Source organism: Sorex araneus, chromosome 5, assembly GCF_027595985.1.
Source record: "Sorex araneus isolate mSorAra2 chromosome 5, mSorAra2.pri, whole genome shotgun sequence".
In the NCBI taxonomy this organism is placed as follows: Eukaryota; Metazoa; Chordata; class Mammalia; order Eulipotyphla; family Soricidae; genus Sorex; species Sorex araneus.
Genome location: NC_073306.1, coordinates 179,780,517 through 179,806,416, shown reverse-complemented (window position 1 = coordinate 179,806,416; position 25,900 = coordinate 179,780,517). Strand labels below are relative to the sequence as shown.

At 49.3% G+C, this 25,900-nt stretch overlaps 1 protein-coding gene across 7 annotated transcripts in view; it reads right to left on the bottom strand.

Annotated features, from left to right (window-relative positions):
* DCUN1D4 (defective in cullin neddylation 1 domain containing 4) overlaps positions 1 to 19,838 on the bottom strand; it is a 72,113-nt gene extending 52,275 nt beyond the window's left edge. For 3 of the 7 annotated variants that reach the window (XM_055139307.1, XM_055139308.1, XM_055139309.1), the window contains exon 1: positions 19,713 to 19,838. In XM_055139307.1, the coding sequence (XP_054995282.1) occupies positions 19,713 to 19,737 (25 nt within the window). In that variant the 5' untranslated portion in view covers positions 19,738 to 19,838. Of the gene's footprint in view, positions 1 to 12,405; positions 12,425 to 18,610; positions 18,720 to 19,272; positions 19,318 to 19,712 lie in introns of those variants that run through there. The other 4 variants (XM_055139313.1, XM_055139311.1, XM_055139312.1 and 1 more) reach the window with 4 other exon arrangements.
* Positions 19,839 to 25,900: the final 6,062 nt, after the last annotated feature.

Below are 25,900 nucleotides of genomic sequence, written 5' to 3'. Positions count from 1 at the left end.
CTGCAAAATGGATCGACAGCGCCTGGGCCCTCACGGACGTGAACGAGACGCCGTCATCACTACACTGGCCGGATCCTTCTCCCCAGCCCGCCACTCCTCACGGTCTCTCCGCAGGCCCCCGTCAGCCCCGACCTGAAAGGCCCACAAGGGCCCCCTTGCAACGGAGCCCCAGGGCCCTGACAACAGTCCAGCCCGTGAGGGCACTGCTCGGGCGCCCCCAAGGGGTGTTCAGAAGGACGGCCAGAGACGACCTCACCACCGTGGGGCACATACACGGGCGCATGTGAGACCAGGCTTTATAGAAGAATCTTCACACTACAGTGAGACACCAACAAGGCTCACTCCACAGTGCTCAACACATGCCAGCAGTCCTCCACTTAAAACACAAAACAATTTTAAAAAAGCAAAGCGAGTAATTCTTTCGTTTCACCAGGATGAGAAACTAAGAGACAAAAATTCAGGGGGAAAAAGACTAGATGGCATTAAAAGATAAATCCACAAAGGTTAACACATACTGAATTTACGGTTCACTTGGTCACCGCTCAGGGCAAGTAATAGCCCTTGAAATCCAAAATGGATTTTCACATCCTTAAGGAATAGATGTTAAGGGTAAAGAGCTAATGCTTTTTTCTTTTTTTTTAACAGAGAACAACTCAGGAAAGGAATAACTGATTCATAAAAACCTTCCTTCTGTTCATGTTTCGGTGCCAAAGAATAGACACAAGGCTAATTCAACATTATTCCACAATCAAATGCTCTCCTCAGGAAAGTGGCAGCCGGGCCACTTTGTGTGACACGAAGACCCTCCAACAGACACACAACAAATGGTCTATCTGATCAATCTACATTGTCTTCAGGGAACTCTCACTATCGAGGTGTTGAGCGATAGTGCAGCAGGGAGGGCATTTGCCTTGCCCGTGGCCAACCTGGGTTCGATCCTGGACATCCCATATGGTCCCCCTAAGTCTGAGAGTAATCCCTGAGCATCGCCAGGTGTGGCCCGCAAACAAAACAAAAACAGAAAAAAATTGTCAACAAATATTCACAGGGCATAAAGCCTTCTGGGGTTGTGTGTATGTGTGAGTGATTGGTACGGCTGGCTGGGTTTGGGTCATTATTATTTGCTGCGCCTTAATGTGAAAGAAGAAACTGTCACCAAGGAGTTCAAAGTCCACGTCCCCAAACGATTCTACAGAGTCCCACAATACAAACACGAGACATATGTTGGTAAAGCAATTATGAACAACATTTAGGCCATGACCATCAACCCTAAAAATCAAATTTAAAATTGAACACATCTAATAGTTTATTTCCAGAAGAGGATTAGAAGCAATCTGAATAAAAATTATTTCCTTTAGACCACAGCAGGTAGGGCATTTGCCTTGCATGCAGCCGACCCGGGTTTGATAACCTCTGTCCCTCTCGGCAGAGAGCCCGGCAAGCTACCGAGAGTATCCTGCCTGCACAGCAGCGCCTGGCAAGTTCCCCATGGCGAATTCATTATCCCAACAACAGTAACAACAAGTCTCACAATGGAGACGTTACTGGTGCCCGCTCGAGGAAATCGATTAACACTGGGAGGACAGTGCTACAGTGCTACAGACTATAAATAATCTCTCAAAATACATATCTGGGGGAAATGAACTTAACTGTAATAGCAACAAAATTTAAAGAGACAAACAGAAATAAGTATATCACATACAAATGACGCAAGAAAAGTTTACTAAAAGACAAAGGGTAGCCATGACATTCCTGGAGTGGAAAGACTCAGTGTGGTCATCAATTCTTTTATTTGCTAAACTACAAATAGACCAAATTCACATTTTTCTTGCCTCCCAGAGCCTCACCACAGAAACAGAGGCAGGGCAAAGGCGCCAAGCGGAGTTGGTCCACGGACTCTGAGTTCATCTGAGAGAACAAACATAGTCCACTTGCCAAGGAATTGTTGAAAAAGAATGAGGAAGAACGTGCCCTATCAGATATACTCGGCATACACAGTATAAAAAGCAAAGGTGGGTCAACTCTCTGGAGAAAGCCAGACTGTAAATATTTCAGGCTTTGTGGGCCATTCGATCCCTGCAGCTCCTTGGCCACTGCAGCTCAGAAACAGCCATGAAGAGATAAACAGACGCATGTGGCTGTGTTCCCATGAAACTTTACTTACAGGGGCTTGGGGTGGGGCTCGGTGATACATGCCTTGCTGTAACAAACAAAAAAAAGTATCATGAAACTTTTTCTTGGGGCTAGTACCGCGAGCAGAGTGCTTACTTTGCACGCGGTCGATCCAGGTTTGAGCCCTGGCACCACATATGGTTCCCCGAGCTCGCCAGAATTGATCTCTGAGTGCAGAGCCAGGAGTAATCCCAAAAGTCAACTTGCCTTCCCCCGCCTCAAAAAAGGCACTTTCCTGAGAGTCGGCCAGACTGTGGGCAGCCGTATACTAACAATGCTATGAAGATACGGTACTCACGAAAATCAGCAAGTCAACAGAAGACTTGGTAAGTGTAATGTATGCAGGTGTATAAACACACATGGAATGGCAACTCAAGTCAACGGGGAGGGGACCATTATTTAATAAAGAGGAGATGGTAACATGTAAAACAAATTAAAATTACATCCAATTTCATCCAAAAGTTACAGATGGAAGAGGAAGGCGTCAAGTCGAACAACAACCCTTATTGTGGGCTCAAGGCCTTGTACACTCTATCCCTAACCATCTCCCCAATCTTGTCCTCTCCCCATTTTCCACTGCCTGCTGTTCACTGCTACAGTGAACTTCCTGTGTTCTATGAACACCAAGCACACTCCCACAAAGGGCCTTTGTATAGGTTCTCTGCTTTGTCATGAGCCTGCTAACAGCACATCTCACCCCTTACCTGACCAAGCTGCCATTTTAAACAGATTTCTATTTTGGTGCTTAGGGTTGAACCTAGGACTTTATACATGCAAGGCAAACACTCTACCACGGAGTTACATCCCTGGATACATATAACCTTCTTACAGCCAGACCAACATTCTTTATTACCTTATTACTATGCCTTTCTTACACTTTGCTAGGTATCGATTTCATTCTGTTTGTACTGTTCCTTTGCCATTAAGCTTACTGAAGACAGGGGTTTGGTCCTGTCCACTGCAGTATGCCTAGTCCCTAGAATAACACCTGGTACATACCAGGCCCCCAATAATGAATGAAGATAAGCACCAAAAGTTAAATACCCTACATTCAGGACGTTTCACATCATTACATCCTCAAATGTGAGACGAAACATGGTGAGAGGCAACTGCAGGAATCTGTGACTCCTACTTAGAATGAAAGGTCAGGTTTCATCTCCTAAAGACTTGTATTTCCAACTGGATACCCGAGGGAACACAAATTTAACAAACATGGCACATTCAAGCAGCGCCAGTTCTACTTGGTGGTGATTCATCTGTGAGAGTTTCCCAGGAAAACAACATGATCACAGCACTGATCTGAAAGTAATTTCCCTTCCCCGAGCTCTGCTCAGCGCTGGGACCCTTCCCAGGCAGCAATAACTCATAACACCAGCCGTCGTGAGCACTCGTCAAGTTCAAGAAGCACTGCTGTGAACAGGGTGCCACAGAAGTGTGTTAAATACAAGGGTTTGGGGCTTGGTTGTTATTTTTTAAATAAACGTTTGCCTATAAAAGTTAGCCTGGATGAAGGACAGCATGGATCCAGAGTGAACTTTCTTCAGGAAGACTAACGGACATGACCGAGAAGTGACATTACTGGGCCTAAGTTAGACAATGGTACTAAACTGAAAAAGACGACATCCTGGCCACAGTGGGGCTATAGACTCACCTCCAACTCCCACAAATTAAACTTATTCACTTGGGGGAAAGGTATAGAGGCGGGGGAGAGGGTTGGGAGCGAAACAGAAGGAAAAACAAACTCAGTTGTCTTGGCATCTTTCTACTAACAAGCAAGAGTCAAGCAACGTGACTAACAGTCACTTGGTCCCTCTGAATCCAGTAAAGAGATTCCACCTCCCCACCCCCCCCACACACACAAACAACACCTAGTCTCTAAATCCCAGTTAGCTGCTTTAACTCAAACAGCTAATACTCTGTTCCAATGTCAAAGGAAACATTGGCTGAGTTGAATTTATCCAAGACCATCTCCAACAGGCACCTAAAAGCCGTTTTTTGTTTTCACCTATTTTGCGGCGCTCTGGCTCAAACCCAAGACCTCACACACTCAAGGCATGCTCTCTCACCACGAGGCACATCCCCTGCCCTCCGTGATGGTCAATGCTAGTCCTTACAAGAAGACTTTAGAACTCATTTCTACATAAGATGTGTTTATACTGTCAGGAGAAACCATGCTCTAAAGCTGAATTCAGGAAATCAGGAGGAGGACAACATTTTGTGTGCTTTTGTATAATTTTCCCTCTCTTTTACTAGCTCACACAGGGCCGGACTGACATGTGCCTAAACTGGGAATAAACCACATTTTCTACTGCCCAGTCCAAAGTCTTGCTTCGTTTCAAACTTAATTTCTGATCAAAGCAAACATGCGTGCTACATACAGAAAATAGCTGCACTGTTTCCCATCCAAGGTTAAAAAATCAAGCATACCAGCATAATAGCTCTTAACACCAGCAATTTTGCAAAGTTAAAATAAAATGTCTTAAATTATAATACTTTAACACAAACTGGTTAAATCTAAAACAATCTACCAACTTAACAGAGAAACGATGGTGCCAAAAATAACTAACCACCGTTACTGCTATTTTAAGTATTCCTTTCCTTCCAAACACTAAGAATTCATAAAGATATTTTAATATTAGCTAAACTCCCATTGGCCGGTGAGCAATTCTCAAGCATGGAAAGTCTAATGCAGCACTATGCATAGATATGTACTTAACAAATGCCTTGATGTCAATGAAAATGATGAACTAGTAAGGGCTTTGGAAAAGGGCAAAATGGCTGTTATGGGGGGGGGGGGCGGGAGAAGCAAAAAACTGGCCCAAACTAGCAGCAGTTACCAGAGACTGGAAAGACGGTACTGAGGGTTGGGTACCTGCCTTGCACACGGCCAACCTGGGCTCCATCCCCAGCACCCCGTGTGGCCCCCCGAGCCCCGCCGGGAGTGATCCCTGAGTGCAGAGTCAGGAATAAGCCCCGATCACTGCCAGTTGTGACCTGAAAAGCCTAAAACCAAACCCAACCAAAACCTAGCGGTTATCAGAATCCACATTTACCCGTTTCCGGGATAGACCACGTGACCGAGAGGCCTCTCGACTGAATTCACTCAACAGGGATGGCTTAGGAGTCCCCCCACCACAGGCACCTGGCCCACCCTCCTGACGGAGGACAAGCCCAGGGCGGACAGCAGGGGAGGCCACGCTCAAGTTCGCCTGTGTCCCTTCTAGAAAGAGGCCTCCTGGCGGTGGGTGTTCAGAGCGACTGAGCACATCAATGTTTGAGCAGCGACTCCTCGCCCACCTCTGGTGCTCACCTGTTACCGTCGGTGGAGTATGTGCCCAGCTGCCAGAGAGTACCCGGAGTACCCCCAGGTTCCCTCTCCAAGGCCGCACACCTCCACTCCCCCGCGGGTCCCAATCTCTTTGCTCTCACCCCTCTCACAGTGTGACCGTTCACATACCATTCCACCCGGCCCTTAAAGTGCACAAGTCAGGGGCTGGTCGTCTGCTCACAAGCTGAGTGACCACAGGCACAATCTCCTTTGGAAAACTCTTCATCACCCCATCCCTCCTTGCTCCTTTGGCGCTCGCCACCATGAAGTCCACTTTTCTGCCTCAAAGACCCACCCAGGCTGGACACGTCACGCCAAGAGAATCACAAGGTCCCTCGCACCGCTGATTTCGTGGCCCTTCCCACCTTATCCTGTGCCAGTCTCCCTGGGCCCAAGGCACCCCAGAGAGACGGGCCTCTTTCACACACGGCCTCGAAGGAGAACAAATAAGGGCAGGAGGACTTGAAAAGGAGGCAGGCAGCAAGGCTTCCCACGTGGGAGCCCCGGGTTCAAGCCTGGGCCTCCAGCCCACCCGTCAGCGCTGAACAGCTCGCCCGGCTGCCAGGTGTCAGCCCCAAACAAAGTCATCACTCGATTCAGCAGTGTGGAAGTTACCCTGTGACTCTGGCGAAGCTGACGAGCCAGGAACGGAGGCCAGAGTGGAGCGGAGCGGAGGTGACGAAGCAGGTATCGTGCCAAACAAATGACCTGTCCAGGGGGTTGCTATGCCAGGGAGATGAGCTGCAGCCGGGCCGGGGAGCGCAGCTGGCCTCCCCCGCTGGCCAGCCTGAGTGAACGGAACGTGCTAATATTCAATCCCGCTCGGCGCCCTGAAGGGTGCAGGAGGCGGAGTGTAAAGCTCACCGGTCAGCGGCCAGGTGATAATACAGCGGGGACAGCGTGGGCCTTGCGTGCAACGACACCCTTAATGGGGCCCTGGGCACCCCCAGGAGTGATTTCCAATTGCAGACCCAGGAGTAACTCCGGAGCATTTGTAGGTGTGAGCCCAAAACCAGAAAAAAAAAAAAAAGGCTCCCGAGTGAGGACAGTCTTCCACATGAACTGAAGACGCACCCAGCACTGCTCATTTCTTCTCTCCGGTCCCCCTGAGCAGTGTGTGGGAGCACAGAGGCCGCTTCCGGTCATGCTTGACCCGACCTACAATGTTGGACCCCGTCGGTCGGGTGCTCAGACTTGAGGCCCAGCTCAGAGAGCTACACTGGGCAGTGCCAGGAGGCCGGGGACAGGAGACAGGGCTCAAACCTGGGCTCGCTGAGCTCTCTCCTTGGCCTGGCACGTATATTTTTAAAGAAAGATTGAGTGCCAGGGGCTGGGAGATAACTCAAAAGACTTAAGCGCATGCTTCGCATGTTCTGAACCGGGGGCAGAGTCCCTGAGCACTGCCAGGAGTGAAACACGCCCCACCCCACCCCAACTAAACGAAAAAGTACAAAATGCAGTTTTAAGTAGAAAAGATGGCAAAAATGAGTTGTTTCCAAAATGGAAAGAAACATAAAATCAGCCCCATATAGTGCTATTTTTTAATACACTATTAAAAAGTAGTATTTTAGGGATCAAAGATCTAGGACTGGGTTAAGGCACTTGCCTTTCATGCAGCTGATCTCTGGTGAAATCCATCACAGATGGTCCCCTGAGCCCATCTGTGACCTCTGGGCACACAACTAGGAGTGTGGTTCAACCCCCTCCCCATCCAAGTGGCAGTCACTCTCTTATTTTTGTTTAGGGACAACACCAGGTAGACCGTGAAGGGCTACTCCCCAGTTCAGTGCTCACAGCACACAATGCCAGAGAGATCAAAGCCAAGTCTCTGGCATGTAGCCTGCAGTCCAGCCCTTCACTACCTCCCTCGCCCCCAGACGCAGGGTTTTTAATGCTCTGTCTTGCCAGCTTACACCTGGTTTGCCAACAGAGAGCCATTTATCGGAGATGACAGGTATAAGCCTATTCGTAAAAGCAAATGCATTCCCATTAAGGCCAAATGATCGAAACACACGAATTTCAAACACATCTTTCACAGAGCAAGACCAGAAGAACCCAGATGCTCCTTCTGTGGGTCAGCTTCATGCCGCATTCTCTTCGCTGCCAGAGCAGGAATCTCAATCTATAAAACAGCCAACAGCGGCAGCCTTATAAGGAGATACCGAGGAGTCAACCGAGTGGAGCCTGCCGTGGGGAAAGGCCTGCTAACCGGCCCTCAGCACCCCGGGCAGGGCCGGGCTGCTACCCCGCCTCCAAAAGCCACACCACCTCGCAGAAACCAAGCCAGCCCGTGAGCACCGGGATTCCCAGGCTCTCTCTTCCAATAGGCAAGCCGGATTGAGACAGTGGGGGTGGTGGGGGTAGGGTGGGGGGCTCCAAACTATGCCCAGGGGGTTCCACTAGGACCAGAGGGGGAACCTTCAAGCTCGGCCCCTCCCATCCATCTACCACCTGCTGGTAGTAAACCACCTTCTCCTGGAAGCACCACCATGGCAAAGGCTAGAAAGGGGTCGGACTCATCCCCGCCCCCTGCCCCGCCCCCCAGCATGTGGGGGTGAGTGGGAGCAGTGAGGGGAAGTGCAAAGAAACAATGCCTCTGTGAGGAATGAATAAACCCTTGCAATGAATCCCTGCTCTTGACAAGGCCCCAAGGCCCAACGGGGGCCAGGGAGCTTGGCCCGGGGCGGGGGGAAAGCAGGTCGCAGCAGTGCCTCAGTCCCGTCAGTGCTCCGAACACAGAACCCGCCGGCTCTCTCCAGCAGAGAGGCCGCGAGCCACAGAGACCCTGAGATCCACCACCAGGGCCCACGGGAGGCTTCTCCAGGAGCCAGCCGGGCCGGGCCCCACGCCAATCACACACCCCAGGTCCCAAGGGTCTCACAGTCACTCCCCTGACACAGAGCCACCTGCGGAGAAACACAACGCCACAGAACAGTGCGTATCAGACTCAGCCTTCCGTGGCCCTAGTGTCACAAGGGCCCACTCTCAGGAGTGTCGGGAAGCCCGGGGCAGGGCTGCAGACCCACCCTCACCGTGCCTCAGTGGCACCCATGCCATGGGACGGGAGCACCCTGGCTATCCGAGGATCGAGGGCACTGGGCCAGGCACTGCCAGTCCACATGATGCTCCAATCAGGGCTCATCATCTTAATCCCAATCATTGTGAGCAGGGCAAAGGACCGAGGAGGACTGTGTTCAGATCAAGAAGTCAAATGAGAGCATATGACAAAGGGATGGGCCTTTAAAATCATCCTCAAGCTCAAGCGCCACCACAGGCTCAGACAGCCTCATCTGTGAGTGAAGCTACAGAAAAACCCGGTTGTGCGGGACCTGTGACTGAAATCTCCAGGCTCACACAGAGTCGGGAATGGACGCCCTCCCCCCATCTCCCTGTTCTTCCTGGAGCCTGGCAGTCACACCCAGGAACAGCCTCTGGTGGCATCTAGGCTCATTCATGGCCATGATCCAGAGAAGAACCAAAAAAGCTCTCGGAAGAGAACTACACAGAATAATACACCCAGAGATGCCTCCATACCCCAAAGTCACCTTCCAATTAACAACAACAACAACAACAAAAATTGTGTAACTGTATAACCGTATTTAAAATTTTAGAATTCCTGGAGCATGCGGCTACATGTGGCTGTATGTTGGTAATCTCTTCTACAAAGGCTCACTGGCGCCAGGTGAGATACAACAATCTTCACACAGTTTGCTCTAAGGAAACCTTTTTGGATCATTTTTAGCGGATTATTCATAATAAGCAATACAAAATAAATTATTTAAGTGCTGCTTTAAGGATAGGGTTTGGGGTTCAGGGTGGAAACATAAAATATGGTGATGGGAAGGTCTAACGGTGGTGGGATTGGTGCTGGAATATTAAACATAACAAATTATTGTGAACAACTTCTAAGAATAAAATCCAAAAGAAATAAATAATTTTCAATGTTCAGTCACCTGGATTTGCATGCACAACTATCCTCCTCAGCTTACTTCTGTTGAAGTAAGAAAAAGTAACAGTGGTCTAATTTTGAGAATGGCATTTGTGCAAAGAAGGATTAACGGGGGCAGGAAGGGCAAAGCCATCGCACAGAAGCTAAGGCGCTGGCTGCCCTGCACCAGCCTACCCAGGGATCTGGCCCCCAGCACCACATACGGTGTCCCCAATCCAGCCAGTTCACGTGTGATCACTGAGCCCAGAGCCAGAGCAAGCCCTGAGCACCACCAGGTGTGGCCCAAAAACAGAAACACAATAATTAAAAGGAGGGGCATATTTAAATTTGCCCTGAGAAAAACTACAGAAAAAATTTTTTTCAAAGATGTTACACAAGCTCTATTACTAGGAACTCCACCAAAATGCTTAGGTGCAAGCTTTTCACCATGCTGTTAGGTCCTTCCTACCTTTAAAAGGAATAGAAAGTGTGTTCTTAAAGTTTCACTTAAAATAAGGTCTAAGAAGACTAAAATGAACAGTTTCACGAGTTCAGAGAACGATGGGGACGGTCCCTCTGCCACAATGAGTTGCTCGTTTTGCAAGGAAGATGGCAGGAAGGAGAGGAAGAGGCAGAGCATGGAGATTTCTCCAGATCCTGACGCTGCTACGGGCCACTCCAAAAGGCAGCATCAAAGCCACAGCAACAGAAGCTGGAGCAAGAGCACGGCACGTAGGGCATTTGCCTTGCACGCGGCTGACCCGGGTTCAATTTCCAGCACCACCAGGAGTAATTCCTGAGTGCAGAGCCAAGATAACCCCTGAGCATCACCGAGTGTGACCCAAAAAGAAAAAAAAAACACACACACAGCAACGGTGCAGGGACTAGGGCACTTGCCTTTTATATGCAGCTCACCCAGGTTCAATCCATGAGCACAGAGCCAGGAGTTAGCCCTATGCACAGCCGGGTGTGACCCCAAGACAAACAACAACAAAAAGCAGTACTGAGAGCAAAGTAGAAATCAACGGTATCATCACTGACCTCTTATGGACACCTCACGCACCACCGCCCCCCCTCCCCGCCCCAATACACCTGCAGGGTTGCCCTAAGGATGAAATACATACGAAGAACATGAACAAACGCTGAGTAAGATGGTTTCACTGGCAGAGGGGAGCATCCAGACCTTGGGGTCACAGGTCTAAACAGTCTCATTCCAACTCACCAATTAGAAGCTGTGACTTTATCTGCGTCCCCTGGACAAGGTGAGGAAAGCTTTCTGCACCTGTTTCCTCTCAGCTGGGGATAAAGTCAGAACTCAGCCTCCCTCTGAGGGCTGCGGAGACCCACAGAGCTCAGACAATCACCGCCTCCCAGGGCCCCCTCTGCCCGCCCGCCGACCCCGTGGGCCCCCCTCCTGATTTCCTCTCTTCCCTGTGCTCTCTGCAGCCTTGTCCCGGGGGCTCCTGGCACCCCACTCTCCCCCCAGACTGCTGCTCCCAGATTCCTACTCTGTCACCACAAACTCTCGGCCTCCATGCCAGGCTGCCCCCACTGGGAAAGCACGGCTGGCCCCACTCTGCGGTCTCAAGCCCTCACGACAAATGCTAACCCTCTCCTAAAGTCTCCCCTTTCCCACCTGTTCCCAAAGCACTCTGGGCCCCCACTGCCCTGGGCACGACCGCCCGTGCTCCCGCCAGCCTCACTCCTCAGCCTCCAGGCCTCTGAACTCCCTGGAAGGCCCCTAAACGCAGGGGCAGGACCCAGCGCCTCTGCCCAGCAGCGCCCAGCAGCTAGGAAGGCCTCCAGCCTTTGGCCAAGGGCCACGGAAAGAACCTCCCTGGGTTCCCCCCTTTCTTACATCAATCTCTTGCCCTCCCAGGGGCTCATTTTCAATGAGACTGTCCTCACACAGCAATCATTAAAAAACAACACAGTTATATATGTTTTATCTCATTTGATCTTTGGGGTCACTTTTAATCTTGCCCCCTATTTCTTTCTCCTCTCACCGCCAACTCCACTTCATGCGTGCCAGCCCGGACCAGAGAGCACCTTATCTGCATGCAGGGGACCCAGGGAAGCCGCCCAGCACTGCGCGGTTACCCAAGCAAACAACAAAAAGAGCACAGGGGCCGCTTCCTTGCTATTCCTCCCCCACTCTCGCCCTGTTCTCAAGAGCCTCCACATTTCATGCATCCTCTGCTGAACGCCCCTCACTTCCACCAGGGTCTACTACCTTGGTCGAATGTTTTGTGCGCATGCTATTTAAAGCGCCACACCCCTGTTCCTTCCCCTTTTCACACAAGGGCACCTGTGCTCTCCTGTTTCAGCTCTGACGCTACACAATTTCCACCAACTGACATGATATGTACCTTTCTGCCTCCTCCACACATTCAAAATAAAACATCCCGACCAAAACCAAGAGGGAGGTCTGAGGGAGAATACAGTGGGTAATGTGCTTGCCCTGCATCAGGCTGACCGGGTTTGAGCCCAGCCACCTAATATATTGTCCCCCAGCCGTGATCCCTGAGCACAGAGCCAGGGGCAAGTTCAAAGCACTGTCGGGTGTGGCCTCCACCCAACAAAGGGGGGGAGGGCCTGGTATACAGTAATAGGTGCTCAGTAAACATCTGTGCACTAAACAACTCCAGTCCCTGCAACGGGAACTTCTTCCACATGAGGGTTCTGCAGGATACACAGTGACTCACCCCTTGCCATCGCTAGAAGCAGGGGCAGAGAAAGGGTCTGGGCCTTACCTGCTATGCTTTCCTACCTCCCAATCCTGACCCCCCAAATAACTAACAAGCAACTATTACATCTCAGGAGCCAGACTTTGAAGTCGCCGACTGGGACACCTTCAGGAGAGCAAGCCATCTAACGCCAGGGTTTTTATGTGCTCAAGTTTCAATGATCAGATGATAATTAGCAGGGCACTGACAGATTTTCTTTGGATTTAACAGTTCAGTAAAGAGTGACTTACCACAACAGCCCCTCGAACAGTGAAATGGCCCTGGTGAGTAACAGGAAAGACAGAATAAGGATGGAATAAAGTCAAAGACATGGTGAATGTACAGCAGAGAAGCACAGATCACATGGACGATGAAAATATTCCATAAATCTTCATTTCAATTGCAGTAATAGCAGCATAATCGTCACATATCAGACACAATTTTTTGTCTGGGTTGTTTCTGAGCCCCACCCAGCTGTATTCAGGGATCACTCCTGACTCTGCTCGGGAATCACTCCTGGCAGGCTCAAGGGACAGTATGGGGTGCCAGGGACCCAACCTGGATCGGCCGTGTGCAAGGCCTTACCTGCTGAACTATCTCTCCAGCGCTTGGTAGAAATTTCCACTAAGTGAATTATTCTCAACAAATCAACCTTAGGACCATCAGATAATAATTTTGATGAGGCTATTTCCATAGCTAAAACCACCAAATGATCCCTGAAGGAGCACAAGCAGTGCTCCTTCGCATCTGGCCTTGAGTATCAGATTCTCTCTATACGGAGGAGGTGGAGGGAGATTGGGACTGGGGGGAGGGCGGGGCTGGCAGTGCTCAGGGCTAACTCCTGACTCTGTGCTCAGGAGACAACTTGGGATGTCAGGGTTTGAACCTGGGCTGGGTGCATGCAAGGCCTAGCCTGCTGTCCTCTATCTCTGGCCAACAGGGCTCCAGATTTTTAAGGGAGAGCAAGGCAATTAGGAAAAGTAGAATACTCCATGAAAATGAGATCCAGCAGGGTGGTGGAGAGTGCTGCCTGACGCCGTTCCACAGCTGCCACCGTCCCTCCAGGCACCGGTCCACTCAAGCCAGCACTCTCGAGCAGAGCCCAGCCAGGGCAGGAAAGGCAGGTCCACGCAGCCTGCCACGTACTGGACGGTGAGAGGCCTAAACACGACACAGCCAGAACTCCCAGCTGCATCAGAAACCAACGAGGTTAATTTAAGTAGAAGAGTGACCCCCACACCTCCCCCCTCCACCCTGCCCCATCATCCAGAGGCCACTGGGCAGCGCCAGGAAAGCCGAGCACAGACACAGGTGCTACTCGACACAGCAGGACCTGCTTGCGGCTGCAGCCTCTGGAAAGAGCTCTCTCCCCCAGGTCGACAACCTCCACACGGGCAAGGGGGTGTCTGGGCAGTTTTGCCCGCTCAGGGAGGATTCTTCATCCCAAGGGAAAACAAAGGTCTTACTGACAACTAACCGCGGCAGATACACCTGGGTCTTCAGTCTCTGAGCATTCTACAGACAACAGCCAGCCAGTCATGAAAGCTATTCGAGAGAAGTCACCAGAGGCGGGTGGGGAAATCTACAGGCAAGCGGGCAGGACCTTTGCCTTGCACGTAGCTGACCCGAGCACCACCAGGAGTGACTCTTTTTGCAGAACTGGAAGTAAGCCCTGAGCAGTGCCAGATATGGTCAATCCCCCCAGCCCCCCCAACACTCAAATCTGGAATTGGGGAGAATCCTAGCAAAAGTTAAACCCATCGGGGAAGTGCAGGGGGTCTGTTTTCATACCACAGAGACTCAGCATTGGTCTAGTTTCAGAGACTATATAAGACTCCCTTCTAGGCTCAGACAGTCTAAGTGTTTCCTATCAAGAGAAAAATTACTCAAATCTTAGAAAACTTAGTGCAGAAGAAGGATTTTCAGTCTGAAAAAGCCATGCAAGGACTGCTCAAGTATGATTCTACTTCTTCTATGTTAAAAAGATATTTTAAATGTTCTGCTTAAAAGAGTAATTCTCAAAAAGTAGTTCATTTCTCACCTGAATTTCAGAATAAGAAAAAAAGAACATGCTATGAAAAAACTTAACACTAAAATGTTCTATCAACTCTAAAATGGCATGTGCATCACTCTCAGATTCTCGAAAATTCACCCCCACTAACAATGTTTCCTTTGTAAATGAAGGAAGAATTTTGCCCAGGGACGGACTCAGAGGTATACGCTCATGCTCTGCATGTACGAGGCACTGGGTTCAACTGCCAGCGCCAACCAAAAACGGGGGGAAATGGAATTTCTGAGACTTCAGTGCATTGTTAACATTAAGAAACGAACTCTTAAAACCATAATTTGGTCATAAGACTTCGGGAAAACCAGCATCACCCTAGTCCCTCCCTATCACAGGCCTGGAGACCACGCGTCTGAAAAGCACACGTGTACTTTCACACACGCCCAGGCCCACACCACAAGGCCAGCATCACACAGTCTCCTGGAGAACTCTCCAGCCCTTAGACATGCTTCAAAATGGATAACTGCATGAGTTTTAAGAGGAATGTTTAAATTGGTCTTCATAGAGCTGACTTTGCCAAGGGGAAAAAAAAAAAAAGCACAGAATGAGGAAGTCAAAGCCTGGAAAATAAAAATACAGGAAAAAAATCTCAAGATAATGAAAGATGACTTAAACCTTGTTGGATAGCAGAAGATATCAAGAATTTCCAGCTAATTAACTATTCAAAAGCCAACTATTTCAGATCAATTTAATGTATGTTTGAGGATCTAAACAAGACCCCAATCAGGTCCCAGACCTCAAATAAGATCTGAATAAGGGCACGGGCAAATACACAAGCAGTTGTCACAAGAGAAGGCCAAGCATAGAAGCAATACTTTAGAAATCTGCTAAAGGAGCACTACAGAGTATCAAACTCCACAAAGGGCCACAGAAGCAGCACTGAGAGCAGTGGGTGACCCTGTGGAAGAAAAAGTACAAGCAGAGAAGTCAGACCAGCCCCAGGTTCTTCAGAGTCAGGATTTAAAGAGGCAGCTGAGGAAGTCCTGAAAATTTCTGGGTAAAAGAAAAACATGGAAAAATAAAATTCAGCTGGTGATGCAAAGGATAAATTTAGAGGCGGTTGAAGCTGGCAAAAACGCATGGGAAAGGGAAGCGAGGAGATGCTCTGACTAGCCACCAGGGAATGAGGATGAGAAGTCTCGAAGCTCGCATGAGCGATTAAACCAACCACAGTTAACTAAGTAAAAGCAACTGATCTAGTTTCCCTCTGTATGGGATACTAGAAGCTCAGGGCCGGATATATTCGCCTACTTCCCACACGGCTAGTATTTTCCATGCAGACGATTTATGTTATATATCATTTCATCCTCTTGACAGGAGTCTATCTATGAAGTCATTTCTATCTGATTGTTTTTGTTTTGGGGCCACACCCAGTGGTGCTTGGGGTTGACTCCTGGCTCTATATTCAGGGATCAATCCTGGAGGGCTCAGGGGACCATATGGTGGGATGCTGGAGAATGAATCCTGGTTGACCATATGCAAGGCAAGTGCCCTACCCACCGTATTATCACTCGAGTCAGGAAAAAAAAAAAAACTATTACCACAGCAATGGCAGCTGGACCAAACCACTGGTTCAGAGCTGTACCCCACACGTTTCAAACACAGTACTCTGCTCACCCTTCCTGCAGGCTAGCAAAGGCCAAGTTCCACAGCAGAAGGCGGAAAATACCCACTTTAACTTTCTCCACCTCCTTTGCAACCAACAGTCCAAGAGATGGGTTCCACTGCTTGAGAGTACATGGGAAGACTCCTTCCCGCCTTTCCTAAGATGGGCCAGAAGTCGGTGCTAGGGAGGCCATATTACAAACTGGAGGCAATGAACCTGAGGCCTCTGATAAGCCAAAATGCTAAGACTCAAGGAAGAGCCTTAGAACTATCCGATTATACACCGCAAGCAATCATCAATGCTATGATACAAGCCATCTGTCAAGGACTGCTATCTGCCAAGTGCATCCTCATCAATAAAACCTGGGTCATCAGGAGATCAGCTTCTGACAGGTAAATCTTATACTGCTTGGTTAATAAGAGCCTTGTTATTGAGATGAAAATAGTGCAAACATGAGTCATTAGGAAGAAAAGCAATAAGCTAATAAAGCTCCTGGAAGCAACTAAAGATGAAACGGAATGAGCATAATGACAAGTAGCATGGGAATATGGGATCTAGTTCCTGAAGACAGAAAAGGGGAGAAAAAGAGTAAATGTGGAGAAATCCTCCTGGGTGAGAAAAATCAGGGAATTGGCATTGATAAGACAACTCAATTATCAAAAGTTAAAAATGTTTAGGTAATTTTAACAAATATTTGTTCAGATTCACACACACACAAAAAAAAGATAAAAAGAAACTCCAAAACGAGCAGAAAGTAGTAGCTGATAAGGTACAGAACCAAGAGTTTGGGGCTCTGGGGAGAAAGGGTTGTGTGTACAGAAGGGCACTAGCCCTTTGGGATAAAACAGAGAAAAAAATAAAGGGAAATGACTAACCTAATGGTATCTTAAAAAATGCTATCTTGGACAACAGTGGCTCATTGTGGATGTCATACAAGTACGTTTCACATGATAGGCCCATGCTACAGATTGGCAAGTCAGATTCCTAAACAATTAACCACAGACGAACTTTAGAAATAAATGCCTCCACGACTTACTCTCTCCCCCAACAAGGTGCACCTAAGTTCTTTCCATACTGGCTAGGAAAACTGGCTTTCAAGTACACACAATTCAGTGTAAGCTTTAGTCATGAGAATCATCTGAATCACACCCTAGTGACCACTCCCAATCGCTTCACAGTAACCTTATAGATCACATAAAGATAATGTCATCTCAGTCAAATCTTATGGCCCTCTCCATCACAGATTCTGACAGCATAGCATAAAAATGGTTTAAAAAAAGCCAGCAAAAATTATGAAGTCTGGGGCCAGAGAGAGAGTACAGCAAATAGGGCATTAGCCTTGCACACAGCAGACACCTGGGTTTGATCCCTGGTATCCATGTGGTCCCAAACACTGCCAGAAGCAATTCCTGAGTGCAGAGCCAGGAGTTATCCATGAGCATCAGCAGGTGTGGCACCCCCACCCCCCAAAAAAATATATATATATGAAGTCTGGGAAAGTGTACACACCAAAAGGACATCACTATTATTGGAGAAGCAGAATTATATCATAGCTAAATTTTTTTTTAAAAAAAGAAAAGCCCTTCGGTCCTCCACTGAGGTTACTTTCACCTGCTTATCTAACCAGGTAAGTCTCCACTGCATACCACACTTCTTCAAAAACTGAAGGCATCATATACTATTACCTTTGCTTCTCTTCACATCCACTCTGGGTCTATTATAAACAAATGGGATGGACCACTAAATTCCACCCTCATGGTGCCACCTTCATCACTCAATTTATTTCAAAACCATCTTTTCTTCCCCAAAAAGTCCATCTAATTGAGGGCAATCCAAGCAGCCCAAAAGTACAAGCACCTAATTTACATTAACTTTACCAGGCTGCGGCTGCCAGCTCTGCCTTCCCAGACGTAAGATGGAAACTTGCAACCTAGTATCCGTACACACACGGATACACACACGCGGCCACAATTCACCCTTTTTTTTTTGTACATGCTTTGTTTGCAGTGGCGCTGCCCCGAGTTTTCCCACCACCTGTGTGCTAAACGGTGCAAAACTTATGCACGGATTTTACAAAGAAGACCACCCCAAGCGCAGGGAAAAATTAATTAACTCGGGAACCGAGCGCAACAACTGCTCTTTGGCTTGGCCCTCGCCCTCCCGCCCACGCCGGGAGAAGGAAGGTCTGAGCGAACCAACCACTCGAGTCCCCGGAGAGCCCGGGCGCCCCGGGAGAGCGCGCAGCTCGCGCCCGCGGGGAATCCTACAAGCGTCTGCAGAGAGGCTCCCCGGCGCGCGCGCGCTGCATTCTGGGTCCGGTTTCCACAGTTACCCACGTGCACCCAACCCAACCGCGGCCCGGCGCGGCCGGGACTACAAGTCCCAGAATTCCGCGCGACCGCCTTTCCCCAGCACACCCGGAGACTAGAGCCAGACCCTAAAGAAAACCCCTAAAGCGCTCTCCCGGCACGCCGGCGAGAGGTCGCGCTTTCCAGACCCCCGCGGGGCCTCCTGCCCAGACCTCCCCGCAGGGAAGTGGGTCCCAGGGCGCCGACCTCGACACCCGACCACCAGAAATTAGACAACTGCGTCACATCGCAGACTGCCAAACCCGTGCACTAACAGGGACCCCCGATTCCTCCCCGACCCCAACCGCCCTCCTCCCCAACCTGGCCTGAGGGTCTGACCCCTCGTGCTCCCGAAGCGGAAAGTCCCGCAGCCCCGCGCTCCAGCCCCGCCACCCGGTCCCTCCCGCAGCCCAGCCGGAGCCAGCGCCGACGCTGACCTCGCTTGCTTCCCGCTGCTCCGGGGGGACAACTGCGGCCAGCGCCGAGCTCGGGGCACCTCCCCGCCTCCTTCACTTCGGCCCCGCCCCCTTCTCTTCCCAGCACCCGAAACTCTCCCCTCCAGGGACACCCCCCCTCGCCTTGGTGGGGAGGGAACACCTCCCCTCCCCCTGCAACACAGTCTGCCACCCCACCCCCCCTCCCCAGCCCCGCGAGCACCGAATCTGGACAAGACAATCTTCCTCCAGCCGAGGCCCCTCCCAACCTCCTTTTCCTCCCAACTAGTGCACCTCCCCCTCCCCCTGCCCCCATCCGGTCTCCCCAAACCCTCCCAGCCCTCCTCCTCTCCCCGCACTCCCGATCAACCCAAGTGCCCCCACACCTGTTCATCCTATCACCCCTCTCCCCACCCCGTTATCCCACCGCCCGGTCCTCTGCCCTTCTCGCCCCGTCGGATTCCCCAACTCTTCCATCGCACCCCGGTTCCTCCACCCGCTCCCTCTCCCGTTACATCAGCGCTCCGCTCCTAGCCCGCCCTGCAGCCCCGCACGCACGGCTGCAGCCCCCAGCTTCCCCACCCCATTGTTCCCCCCGCACCCCCACCCCGCCATCCAGTCCTCCTTTCCCATTGTCCCCGCCCCCGTGCTCCCCGAGCACTCACCCGCCTTTCTCAGCCCCTCGGAAATCCTCAGCCCTGCGCCCGCCCGCTCTCTCGGGCTCCCTTCCCCCCCGCCGGTGCCACCCCCCGGCCCAACCCGCCAGCGCCTGCGGCCGCCTCCACCTCCATTCACCCCGGACACTCAGGTCCCGGCCCTACATCGTACGTCCCGCCCCCCCGCCCCCCCACCCCTGAACCGGAGCCAGTCCCCACCCCCCTCACCTCCGCCCTCCCCGGCAGGCCGGCCCCTTCCCCCCACACCCGCCCCCGCCCCGAGCCGCGCCGCCCGCAGCGCCACCACCCGCTCCGGCCCGGGAGGGGAAGGGGTGGCTCCAGGGCAGGGGCTCCCGGGCGCGTTTCAGGACAGGAGGCGTGGGGCGGGGACTGCGGGAGCCGAGTGGAGAGCGCTAGCAGCCGGCCGGCCCGCTCGCCCCGTTACTCACTGACAGCGGCAGCATCCGAGTGCATTTTCGGGCAGCTCACACCCTGCTTTGCCGCCCCGGCTCCCGCGCTAGCCTTGCGGTCCCCCCACCGGCTCGCCGCACCTCGGCTCGGAGCAGAGGACCCGCCGCCAGGCACTCCCGGCCCCGCCCCCCTCTCCTCCCCCATTGGAGGAACCGCGGCCGAGAGACCGCCCCCCGCGCCCTCGCATTTGTCAAAGAGCGCGGAGAGCGCCGTTCTGGTGCCGGCACGGAGGCCCCGCCTCCGGAGGTCCCCGGCGATTGGTCCCGGCGGCTCCTCCCCGTGAGGCCCCCCGGCGGAGGCCACGCTCGGGGATAGCCGGTTGGACCAGGCTGCCGTCACTCATCCCCGGGGGTCCGAGAGCGCGTGTAGGGGCGAGGCCGAGGAATTGGTCCACCTTGACCCTGAAGCCCCGCCCCCCGGCGGGCGGGATTGGTGGAAGTGTAGACCAACCGAGACAGATGGGTCGGCCTCTGAAACAAAGCACGCGAAGTGGTCCCCGAAGAACAGAGCCGGGGCAGCGCTGTCGGGGCAGCAGCCGCACTCCCGCCCGCAGCCACGCGTCGGAGTCCCGGGCTGGTCCCGCGCTCCCCGAAGCGGCTCCCGGTGCCGAGCTGGGACCGGGGCTCCCGCTGCTGAAAACGGGAAAAAGAATCGCCGCATCTCCGTTTCCTGCACACGCGCGGGTGAGGTACAGATCCCCTTCGCTCCGACAACGACCCATCCTCCCGCTTCCCCGTATTTTTTCTACATGCACTTTTCCGGAGTCGCTCCACTTCTAGCCCCCTTCGTCACAAATGGGCTGTTCTAAGGGCTTGGAACGCTGCAAGGATTGTGGGTCGCACACCTCTGGCGGCACCGCAGGAAAATCCAGAGCCGTGCACAGAGCTCTACGCTCCGTCGGGCACGTCCACCAGCCCAGCGGGGGCAGTTCACTGGCCCTCGAAGGAAGAAACGTGCATATGCTGTGGACCCTGTTTCCTAAACGGAACCGACTGGCCGTCGGCCGGAGGAAGGCATTTCAGTGACTCCTTCCGACCTCCTGAGTTTGTAAAAGAGTCCGTGATTCACACCCTAGTCTTAGGCTCCGCCGATTTTCAAAGATTTTTTTGAAACCAGCTCATCAAGCACTTACCCTGTGTTGTCGAGGAATAGGACTTGGAGATGTCAAGGGACACTCCCAGCTCGCTGCGACCCCGACCCCGCACCAGCGTACCCACCCAAGTATTCTCCTGTAAGCCCAAAGGCCGGCAGCCGGGCTCCACCCACCCAGCCTCAGAATGGATGACACCGCAGCCTGGTAACCCAACTTCAGTCGCTAGGATTTCAGATTTCTAAATAAAAAGGCTTTTGAGTTCTGGGAGTGGGAACTTGAGGTTTCAGATCCGCACCTACAGTGTTGCCACATCAACACGATATTTAATAGAAGGGGATCAAAACAATGCCGTGGTCTAGCCACTCTCTTTGTCTTACCTGACCCCATCCCTCTTGGTCCCTAATGTCTCATTAATCACTTACACCTTGTAATCTTTCTATCTATTGTATTTCCATCAAACATTTATGAATCACTGCAATATAGGATCTCAGAGTTGTACTTGAATGTATCCCCTTTAAGTTCCTCAAGACGGGAATCGATTGTATATGGGTGACCTTTGATCTGTCAGCCGTGAGCTTGCCACAGGGGGAGGGGTAAGGTACCTCTGAGATAACTCATTCCTGATTGGGCAAGTGGAATTGCAAGAATGTCCGCCCTTACTCTGAGCAGCTTCTCCTACAAAGTTTGTCGCTTTTTTTTCCTTTTTCAACCTACTCTACATCTAGGACATAATCAATTACAAAGGGCTTATACAAGTATGTTATTTTTATGATTTTTTTTCTGCTAAGCATGGTACTTTAAAAATTGAGTTTTCATTTTGCAAAATGGGCTTACTTTTTGACACCTCTAAGCACATAACTTGTTTGAGCCAGGCATTTTCTCTATCAATTTATTGGCAGCAAACTTCATAATCATATGTACATTAAATGAAGAAACTGGCCTAGTACTCCAGAGTCACATGGTGCCCATAAATAGCTGCAGAATATAGGTGGTTTTTTTTCTTATGCTACATCATTTCTTGGTGGCTAAGTATGATAATTTTCACATTTCAAAAACAATAATTGACAGAGATCTTAGACTAGCACCTAGTACAGTGCTTACAAATTGTAAGCACAAGTTTAACTGTTCCTTACAGCGAATGTATACTGACATACTATAAAATTTTAAATCTGGAATAAAACATTGAGGCTTAGCAGATCCAATGTTTCCTCATTTTAAGGGATATGAGTTGACTGGAAACAGCCATTGTTGGCAGGGTTGTGATGAGAAAGGAACCCTCAATCCACTGTTGGTAGGAATGTTAGCTTGTTCAGGCTTTCAGCAAAGGAATATGGAGATCTCCATGAAAAAAGTAGGACTAGAACTCCCATATGACCCAGCAATACACCACTTCTTGGTATCTATCATCAAAACACAAAACCATTGATTCAAAAGAATATATACACACTTATGTTCAGCTCTTAAGACACTAGCCAAGATACCAAAACAACCCAAATTCCCAACTGTGGGTGAATGTATCAAGAAGTTGTTTTATCGGGGCTGGAGCGATAGCACAGCGGGTAGGACATTTGCCTTGCACGCGACCGACCCAGGGTTCGATTCCCAGCATCCCATATGGTCCCCTGAGCACCGCCAGGGATAATTCCTGAGTGCAGAGCTAGGAGTAACCCCTGTGCAGAGCCAGCCAGGTGTGACCGAAAAAGCAAAAAAAAAAAAAAAAAAAAAGAAGTTGTTTTATCTATACCACAATGGATCGCTCTGCATGTGTTAGAACAAAATCATGCAGTATGCTGTAGCCAGTGGATCTAGAGGATATTATGCTAAAGAAAGTTGTTAAAAAGGAAAGGGATATATACACAATGATCTCACTCATATGTGGGGCTTAAAGATGCACATAAGGTAGCAATAAAGGTCCAAAAGCAACAGGGTTGAAAGGAAGGGACGTTGGGAATCTTGTGGGAGGGAGAAGGGTACACTGTTGTTGGGTGTGGTGTTGGCATTATGCATACAGAAAACCATCATTGACAATATTATAAATCATAGTACCAGAGTCAATAAAAGAATAATTTTTAAAAATTATAAAGAGCTCATTAAATCTAAATAAAAGCTCTGTAGTAAGCATGCACAATTACATCATTATCAAAACTTTCAACCTAATTTATGTCTAATCTTTCATAATTATACTCAGGATGGGTAAAATAAATACAAATATATTGGTCTGTTAAAGGGGGGGGAGCAAGAATGAGACATGAGACCCAAAGAAAAATCTAACCCAATTCACTCAGCTAGCAATAACAAAGCAATAAATTTTCCCAACTCTAGACCAGTTCTTTCCCCCAATACCAAACTGTCCAATATCATAGTTTCACATTTCAAAGGTGGATAAACTGTTTTCGCCTCCCTTTCCACTAGAAACAGATCAAGCTAACAAAGTTTTCTACTTCATAGAGCCGGAATATTGCCTTTTAAAAAGGAATTAATTAGGAATTTGAAAACTATAGTATATGTTTCCTTTTTTCCTCACTGGTACCATTCCCAAATAATTTGATCCCTATGGGGATATTTACTGAGATAATGATGTTAGACTTCTGTGCACTTATATTCAAATCCTTAGAGAAAAAATTAATAATTGTCTTGGGACGTGATCGGTAAAGATATTTGGGGATGTATTCTGAGCCATTTTGCTTCACCTGGTTACTACTGTAGGATAACATTTGGACAAGTTACCTTATGTCAGCTGATAGAGGGACAAGAGAGCAAGGGGGAGTGGGGGAGAGAGAGAGAATGAAAGAACAAGAGAGAGCTGGGGGTAAGGAGCTTATCTTTCATGCAGCTGACACAGGTTCAAGCCAGGAGTAAGCTCTGAACACTGCAGGATATGGCCACAAATAAAAACCAGCTGATAATCTAATTGGAACTTTTGTATTAGTTGTATATTAATTTAATCAGATATTTATATTGAAATGCCCTCAACTAGATTAGAAATAGATAGGACAATCTTAAAGTGAGAGAAGGAACCACTGAACTATTTCAGAGATATTTCAACATCTCTGAAATTTTAAAACTTTACCTCCAATTCCACTGATGGAATCAGCCTGTTTTTCCTGCATATATTATGGTTAGAGGTGCAAGAGGGAGAATGGCGTAGTTCTCAAGACTAAAAGGCGGTTGGGTCTGTTCAGACAGATAAATGTACCCCTGGGAATATTTGTATGGGGTGAGAAAGACACAGCAGGGAGGAAGGAAGTCATCAGATCTAGAGTACCTGAGAGGTTTATTTAGAAAACAGTGACATGAATGTGTAGCTTTTAAAACACTCTTAGGCAGGACCTTGTTTGACAGTTGAAATGTAACCATTCTGGCTATCTTCACAATAGATATGTATTATGAAGAATATGAGTCAGAGAGATTATTTCCCCATTGCTACATTCTTGTTAGCTATATCATCCTGTTGACCTTATTTGAACAGCAACTCTCTTCTTGGAATATTATTCATGAGATTATTCATTCAGATTATCTAATGAGGCTCTGCTGAATATAGTAATTTCTCTATTTCTGTATATCAGTGGGAAGAGGCAACCCTTGATCATTAAGGCCTCTGTTATGGGACGATGGTGAGTTTAGTCTTTTTATTACATAAGAATGTCCCTTTTTATATATAGGACAGATGTCTAAACAGCTGCTTGCAGGATGCTATTAGGGTAAAGAAAATATTGGTATCATTTTTCAATGCCAGCATATACTGTCAGATCCCAATTGTCAGGTTAATGGAAAAAGCACTTTTTTTTCCCATTGTCACCAAAACAGCCTTTCCTCAAAACTGGTAGGGACTGAGAAGCTGAAAAGTGTTGTTTGCCATCCCTGTTGCTTTTCTATGCTTTTCTTTTATCAGCTTCCTTTTCCCATAAGGAGGATAGAACACTGACCTCTATAATCACTGCAGGTTACTTCAGATAATTCATATGCTCTTACTCTGTGAGCTGAGATGCACTTTCAAAGGATTTTGTTTAGCCATGAGCCTGCACCGAGGCCCTAATGTCTCCACCAAAATAAAGACCCTTGCCAAAACTTTCTGGAACAGCTCTACATAGGGCAGTTAGTCTTAGGAGCACATTAACCTTTTTTCTTTTTTTCTGAACTAAACATAGGCTTTCTGGAGCCAGATAACCTAAATTAAAATCCCGTTGGCTCTACCATTTAAGACAAAGAATGTTTCTGTGTCTTGGTTCCCTCATCTGCAAAAAGGTGAGAATGACGGGCCTCGATTCATAGCTGTGCTCTAAGGATGAAATGATGCAAGTACACAAAAGCCCCTAGCTCAATCAATGTTGGCTGTAGCACTCATCACCCCAGGTCTCTCCTTTCCTCTAAGCTAGTCCCTGTGATTCAGCAGTCACTGTGTTTTATAACTTGACTTCCTTCCTCCGCTCCACAGTTTACGGTGAACACTGAGTTAGCATACAAAGAATCCTTCGCCTGGACCTGCCACCAGTGTAAAATCAGCCTGGTGCAAAATGAAAGATAAATGAGTGTGCAGTGCCTGCGCCGTGTTCTTCAGTATCGTCGTGGGAAAGCTAGTTTAATGAAAAGTGATACTGGACATTCCAGTGATCCACGACATGCCTGTGAATACTGAAAGATGGCATCCTAACAAGTAAACAGATTGTAATCAACCAGAGAGAATTCGCCATGAATAGAGACACACATTGTGTTTCCATAATCAGTGACTTCCCTTCCTTGTACTTGGAAGTTATATTACCCCTTCCTACTTGAGCCATCATTTTTGGTATAAGAAATCGCTGCCAGAGGCAAAGGAAAATGTCTTTATGTATTACCCCTGGGCCACCCTGGATTCAGGTCTTTGAACAGACATTAAATTTATGTGGGCCTTACTTCCTCCATTTCTAAGATTGGGGATCATCCTTTCAAGGGCTAAATAAGATGAAATCTGTAAAAATATTTATAAAAGTAGTAGAGGGAAGCAGAAATGAGTGAATACCAATTATAGGAAGCTTGCACTTATTTCCTTGTGAACCTAAAGCAATTTTGCTAGGTGCTGTTGGCTACTTTTTA